Below are 7,725 nucleotides of genomic sequence, written 5' to 3' on the forward strand. Positions count from 1 at the left end.
ATTCGGTGATTCCACCAGCTTTGTTTTGTGAAATATTTACATTGCATTGATGCAATATTGACATTAAGTATTTTTGGTGACTCCACCAGCTTTTTTTGCTGGAATATTAATTCTGATGTTATGTTTTATGTAGGTTTGTACCTTTATTAGTTTTCTTTAGAAACATGTTTCAGAAAAAAAATGTTATTCAGTGATTTTTGAAAATAATTTATTTTGGTGACTTTACCAATTCTTGTTTAGTGAATTCGCTTTTGTATATTTGGTGGACCCACCAAGATCATTTTTGATATTTTTTCGACCCAGAGAAAATGGTGTCTTCACCAACTTGTATTTGTGATATGGTATATGCAAATCTGTTTTTACGTGCAAAAATTGGTGGTTTCACCAATTTCTTGTCATGTCAAATACGAAATAGGAATAAAAAACATCTTCATTTCTGAAATTGTCCTGTATTCATTTTTCATATTGCACTGAAAAAAGAGGACACGATAGAGCGCAATGTAACAATGAATGATAAGTTACCTTTGCAAAATGGTGGATGATATCCTTCTTTACAACCGAGCGTATCACACCGCCCGGTTACGTCGCATTCAGCATTACACGTATCACATCGAGTACAATTTTCGCCATATCTACGACGCGGGCATCCTGTTATGAATGAGTTATTGTATAGAATCGTTATAATATTAACGTGGGACATAATTTTAGAATAGTTTAATGTTCTATTTAATTAATTTAGTTTAATGGTGTTTGCGTTTTAATCTCAATAATATAATGATACATGTACATGTAAGTAACGGTCAGAAAGTAAGATGATGATATTTTTGAGAAGGGTAATGTATTGTTAAAGTCAAAAGAACCTATATATTAATAAGGATAAAACAAAATTTATCAATCTTACTAGTATTTCAAAACATTACATACATAAGCAAAAGACCCACGACAATTCCCTTTTAATGCTGAACAAAAACTTTTTTAATTAAATAGACATAAGCATAAACAACATTTAAAGAATCAACTGCTACATTTTAGGAAATACTTATTCAGTTAAAAATTAATCTCAAATAAACATCGTAAAAGTATTTTCCTATTCTATGAGAGCGTCTGCTCTAGAGTCGCGAAGTAAGGAGTCAATCCTTACGTCGCGGGTTCGAATCCCACTGCGGGATGTGGAGACCGGTCCTTCGGATGAGACCGTGTAAACCGAGGCCCCGTGTCGCAGTAGGTGCTGGCACGAAAAAGATTCCTCACTGCTCAAAGGCCCTGAGTGCCGAGCATAGGACAAAATTTGTAGCCCTCCACCGGCAAGTGGTGGCGTCTCCATATGAGTGAAAAATTCTCGAGAGGGACGTTAAACAATATACAATCAATCAATCAATCCTATTCTATGAATTGAAAACTTGCACTTTTCTTATTTCTACTAAATTTTGCCAAATAGATCTTAGGTGTCTTGTCAGCTAGTGAACTGAGGATTTTCTCTTAGATTTGTATACTTTGAAAAACAGCAAGCCATACCGTAAATCTCCACTTCACAGATCTCCAGAAATACACCATTTCCGTCGTTCTTCTGATCATTGTAAATCGTTACATATCGCGCTAAACGTGTACAGTTTAATTCAAGTTCTGTATCAAGAGTCACATTTCCTGGATCCTTATAACATTGGTACCTCTTATCTACTATTGATGTGTATGGCTTCAGAACTGGCTCATAAGACGCAAGAATGGAAAATCCTTTGAGTCTTTTCGTGTTTTGGTCTTTTCCCCCTGAAAAAAACTAATTAATTTATTTGATGCTTCAAAAGAAAAGTCAATAACACATAGAACAATCTTATAAAATTGTATTTAAATACACATAAGCAGATTAAAAGAAAAATAATTAATCTCTCTCCCTTTAATTGCCTTAATGCACCGAAGGTTTATTATTTGTGGAATATTGTAAAAGCCTTGTTTTTGTTCCCTGTCTAATCTGTCTCAACATATTGAAAAGTTAAGTGAAAGATTATAGGTTCTTAAAATTTAATCAAACTGGTTAATAAATGTTACATCAAAATATAATCCGAGAGGATTTGTCATAAGTAATGCAAATTTAAAAAAAAAAGAAAAAAAGGTATAAAAGTATACGGGTGTGTTAAGAAAGAATTCGATTCATTTCTCGGGAACTTAATACAAAGTATTAATCAGGATTTTAATGAGCTTGTGGAGGCATGTATTTTTTTATATACTATGACATCGGATATAAGGCTGTGGCTGTACACATTGTCGTTCTGTTTATTTGTCGTCAGCGACAATTTGAACATACGTTCACTGTCTGCGACAATATGAACCGAGATAAGTGTTTTCCCTGCCCTCGTTATCAAAGATCTGGAGGTATATATTTTATGCCCAGTGCGTTTGCCCATCTGTCTGTATGTCTGTATGTCTGCCTGTCTGTGTTTATCTGTTTGCCTTCAAAGACTTAACCGATGTCCATATTTTGGATTGATTCTATCTGTTGCGCTTACATATCATATGCCGTTTTATTTGTAACAAGGCTTTTCTGGTACACACATTTTTTTTTACCTACAGACATTAATGTTGGACAATGACTCTTGAAAAGTTGGTTCTAAGGCTTCTCGAACATGAGTAAAAAGTCATAAGAGGGACGTTTAACAACAAACAGAAGAAAAACAAAATCAATTTTGTCAGATCAGGACTTCCATGGCTATGGCTGGGTTATTATGGATTTGATTTCAAAGTTTTATGATACAATTATTGCACGCCTTTTTATGAGATCGGTATACTGTCTTTAAGGTTTATATTTCAAGTGATTTTCCCGAATCAAAAGGCTACAACTGTTTTATTATATTTTTTTATCTTTTGATAAGAAATATCTTCAAATCAGTCTTTCTGATACTTAGTAGCCTGTCATATAAGGCATTTCTAAGTCATTTGAATTATGACGTCACAGTAATGAACACTAGCACATCCATCAAGTTTTAAAGACCACATGTATTTTGAAATAAACACTATTGCTTCTTCACAGAAGAACGTTTCCAATTTTAGAAACAGCATGTTTATGAATTTTTAAGATAGAAACATCCAGTTTATAACACTTTTTTTATACCTGATCATGTGATCTAGTTTGAGCCAATCAGATAGTATAAGACGATAAAGAATATAATGAATAAGATTACTTATAGAAAGACTTTTTAAGATAGTCTCAGGTAAAAAAAAAAATGAATTGATACGACAGATATCTTAGAATCGAGGGGGTTATCTCTCTCTCTCTCTCTCTCTCTCTCTCTCTCTCTCTCTCTCTCTCTCTCTCTCTCTCTCTCGTACATTTCTCTGTTCTATAGAAACTATGACAGCACATTACTTATTTAGTTTTGGAAATTTAATCTATTATATAATAATTTGAATGACTCTTTCCAACATCTTGACCGAGTATGATCACGGCCGGGAAATGTCTACAGATACATGAAGAAGTTAGCTAAAATAATCGTCATTAAAGAATACAAAAGCACATAGATATAGAATATTTTGCATTCGAATTAAAATAAAACGAGAATTTTCATGCAGTACGATAACAGTCAATGTCAACAGATAATTGTGAATTTGAAACAAAAAATCCGTTATTTTACTCAGAATCGCTTTGGCACGTACATTTGTAAAATTAATGTATTGTTGTTTCAACCGCGTACAATTTAATCAATTCATTCTAGAATTAGTATTTTTATCTTCAGAAGTGCACATTATTTCATAAGCATATTTACTTTATAAATAGATTAATTTTATATTTAATCTACTCGCTTTCGGAAACAAATACACATGTTTTTCGGCAAATAAAATCGTGTTATAAAAATATCGATTTATAACATAGGTAAATATTTGTATAGAACAAACATGTTTTTATTATTTATTTATCTATTGTTGATTTATATTTCAGCACCCGAAATTAGAATTATAGAATAATGGAATAATCTCAATGCAAGGAAAGGATCGGAGGCATTCTGAATAAATCGTTCATTTTGCGTTCACCGTTCGTTCACCGTTCACTTTGCGCTCGCGTTCGCGCTCCGTTCGCGTTCTGCGTTCACTGACCGTTCACCGTTCACAAATCGTTCGCCAAGTTGCGTTTACTGTTCGCACATCGTTAACCCACCGTTTGTTCTGCGTTTGTTCACCGTTCGTTCACCGTTCAGGTGGGAAAGTAAACCGTTTCAGGGACTGTACATCGTCAAGCTATTTCACGCACGTTAATTCGTAGAATTCCAATTTACTATACTATTTTAAATTTGCTAAAAATCAAAGCAGAATATAACCACACACATAACATCGACGAACACGATATGAAACATAAAACTCTTAAATTTTTTTTCAATATTCAAGCCCGCACTATTGAAAATAGTTCTCTAACAATATGCATTCAGCAGCGTACATGTATTTGCACTAATTTTTATATCACGATTATCCCAATAAAGCAAATGTCTAATTTCTTTTTAAGTTTAATTCTCAAGGAAAACTGTTGATTAACTGTTGTTTAACTTTTCCAACGATTAGGATGTTTAAAATATATGTTGAATATCGTCTCACAATGGAACTATTTTGTTTATCGGAAGCGTCTGTTTTTTTTTTTTTTGGTTTTGTTTACTGTTCTATTTATAGAAAGACAGTCGATCATGATGCCTATGGCCAGGACATTGCTTTCAGCAAAGCCCGGCTAAAAACAATAATATGTACTGTCAAAAAGGATATTCTTAAAACATTTAACAGCGGTGCAAAATGTTTTGGACGTTAAGAACCTTTCTTTTGAATAAAGATGTATATATTGAGAATATCTACTTAATTTCAATATTTGATACGTGGCATATATACCATGAGGTAAAAAATGTTCAAGCACAGCACATTATCCATGAAAAGAAATCACTGTTGTTTACTTTCTTAGAGAAAATACATGTAAACAACATATTCAATGAATTTATCTTCGCTTTTTATAATGTAAACAATACTTGATTAATTACGAATTTAGTAATGTACTGTATATTTCAATTAATCGGAATTTAGATTTAAGACAGATTGCTCTTACTGAAGAAAAAGAAAATATACCATAGACTCAGAACACCTTAGTTTGCAGTGTAAAGGAGGATTCTTCTACGAAAAAAAAATAAAGCTAGGTATTTTTTCCCCTTTAGCTTTTAACAAAGAAAATATAGGGAATATATTACTATTTATGTCCTGCCTGTACCATATCTTCACACTTTTCAAATTGAATAAGCCTCCAAGATCAATTTGTAACCAGGCTTCTGACCTTCCACCAACTGTGTGCATGCAATTTGTATACACTTGATCGAGATTTCCGTCAATTGTTTTGTCAGCAGACCCAGTGTAAGATCCATAATTATATGTGGAACTGCTGCTCACTATTGTACTCGCAGCATTTACAAGCTGGTCTTTGGAAAATAAAAAAAAACATTGATTTATGTTTAAAAAAAATTACATAACATAAAACCATTGATCTTTGTATGAAGAATATTAAGTATACTAATTTTATTCATTGTTAAAAGATATCTTAGCATTGTGTACATAAAAGAGCCATATTTTGCATATGTTGTTCTGTTTATGCGACAGATATGTTTATTTATTAAACACTGAAATGCAAACATTATAAACTCATGTATACATGTATGTATGTATGGCCTTTTAAATGTGTGAATTTCATTTTTAATTCCTCTCCATATAATATAATAATAAAAAGTGATATTTCCAAACGTTGCTGCTTTACAAATTACTATTTAAAAGTTTTGAGTTGATTGGTGGAAAAACTGATACCTACCATAACAAAAAGCAAAAGACAGGATATTAATCCAAACGTATAATAACCATGGATTACAAACGTAAAATCTCATACTTGATTAAATGCAATCGTAAAGAGCAAGCTACTTCATGTACATCTGTCGGATCGTTAATTGTTTTAATATCAAATCTTTTTTTTTTCTTTCCTTGTTTAATTTCATCCACTGAAGTTTTTTCGTTTAATTCACTTCCTTTTTAGAAGCTAAAAGGATGTCTTTTTTTTTAAAGATAATGACAACTTCATAACGCACACATCGTTATACTTGGACACCATTTGTATCTACGCCTATTTCATGTTCTTTTTAAAATCTTTTCTTAGACCAGGAAGAAAGAAGAAGGTACAGTTTTGGCTTCCTGGCGCCCTAAAAATTAAATGTTCTTAAAAAGTTATAAAATTGGCTTTATAAATAGTTGAGTAGATGAATATGATAAATCATTAAAGAATATGGCATGAAGGAGGACCATTCTGTAAATATAACGTCATTAATTTGGTACATTTCTAAGTTTAATGCAGAAAAGCCTCAGAATGACTCATTTCTGTGCTTATTTTCCTTTAGAAAATAGTGTCTACCACCGTCGCCCACGACAGTTTTTGGATATATTATTTAAAAGGCTTTGAAAAATCACATGTCTCAAAATCTGTGTGGGCGACGGTGGTAGAGTATGTTTTCTGAAAGAAAATTCCACTGAAAATTGATGTCTTCTGCAACTTTTACGAAAATACGGGAAAATGCACAAGTTAATGACGTCACAATTAGCAGTTAGGAGGTCATATGGGAAAAACGATTTGTGTATTCTTACTGCATGGAATTCCTATGATTCAGAGAGAAAAAAAATAATTTCTCATATCACTTTCATATAAAAGAAAAAATACAGGGCATAATTTGTATTGAAACTATACCTTCTTCTTTATTTTACTTCTGCTATAATATAAGCTAAGCACTACCATTAACGTTAAAAGAAAGGAAATGGGCCATTTTGTTGATGAATTTTAAAACACATGTCGTGTATCTATAGTCATCCGTCAAAATGCAGTTATTGAAATACACGTATTTGTAACAAAAATACTTTATGGCATATTATGCATATTTTAATATCATAGCAATCACATACTTGTTTGTTATTTATATCTAATTATTCCATTCCACTCGTAGAGAATTGTTCACTTCGTGAAGCTAGGATCTAAGATCTTTACCGCGACGATTTAGGGAGACGTGGAGGATTATTCTATGTATATTTTAAAAATGTTCATCGAATGTTCTTTTATTCGTATCTAATTGAAAAACTTAAAAACGGTGATTTAGCTTAAAAACACAGACTCTTGTTCAATATCATGTGGTACATGTAGTACACTATAACTCGTTTAGTACGAACACTGGTATTGCAAATCCATGGATATAGCTTGTCTTGGATCCCCAACGATATAAATTCAACTTAAGTGATTTTTTTGGGTAAGAAGGACCTTCAAAAAAGCTGAAAAAATATTTGTCCTTATTTTTTTTTAAAGACTTTGTACATGTATAATTTAGTATGCCCAAAATACCTTAAAGCAAATACATGAATAGGTTTCTAGACTTATTTCTGAGATATTGAATGATAAATGCTTTGTCCCACAGTGTCTGAGTGGAGTTTTGATTCTCCATGTTTCTAGACCCATTATTCAGTCCATAATGTTTTTTTTCAACATTAAATAAAGAATATGTCAGCGATGTCTTCTAAAATATTCAGAGTACGAAAAGGGTTAAAAATTCGAAAAGAGCAAGATTTTTTCGTTACATAACATCTGGAGATGGAAAAATTAAGTACTTTTTGAGACAACTTAAACAACAACAAAAAATATAATTTGCAAAAAATCCTATAATTTGATAGTTGAAAATATTGAATTTAAAT

At 32.0% G+C, this 7,725-nt stretch overlaps 1 protein-coding gene across 1 annotated transcript; it reads right to left on the reverse strand.

Moving 5' to 3' along the window:
* Positions 1–63: 63 nt before the first annotated feature.
* LOC134282491 (uncharacterized) lies at positions 64–6,000 on the reverse strand. Its single transcript, XM_062764899.1, has 5 exons — positions 5,816–6,000; positions 5,208–5,432; positions 1,516–1,764; positions 523–648; positions 64–98 (listed from the first exon to the last, which is right to left on the reverse strand). Exons 1-5 carry the CDS (start codon positions 5,886–5,888, stop codon positions 64–66), a joined length of 708 nt encoding a protein of 235 aa, XP_062620883.1. The 5' UTR covers positions 5,889–6,000.
* Between the last annotated feature and the right edge of the window lie 1,725 nt (positions 6,001–7,725).

This window comes from Saccostrea cucullata, unplaced genomic scaffold, assembly GCF_032062105.1.
Source record: "Saccostrea cucullata isolate Sc308-1 unplaced genomic scaffold, CSIRO_AGI_Scuc_v1 ctg3355, whole genome shotgun sequence".
Lineage (NCBI taxonomy): Eukaryota > Metazoa > Mollusca > Bivalvia > Ostreida > Ostreidae > Saccostrea > Saccostrea cuccullata.

Coding starts and splice junctions, on each gene's coding strand:
- LOC134282491 (XM_062764899.1), bottom strand. CDS start 5,888: ATGAGATTTTACGTTTGTAATCCATGGTTATTATACGTTTGGATTAAT. Junction 5,433..5,815: donor GTCTTTTGCTTTTTGTTATG/GTAGGTATCAGT, acceptor TATTTTCCAAAG/ACCAGCTTGTAAATGCTGCG. Junction 1,765..5,207: donor GTACAGGCAGGACATAAATA/GTAATATATTCC, acceptor AGTTTTTTTCAG/GGGGAAAAGACCAAAACACG.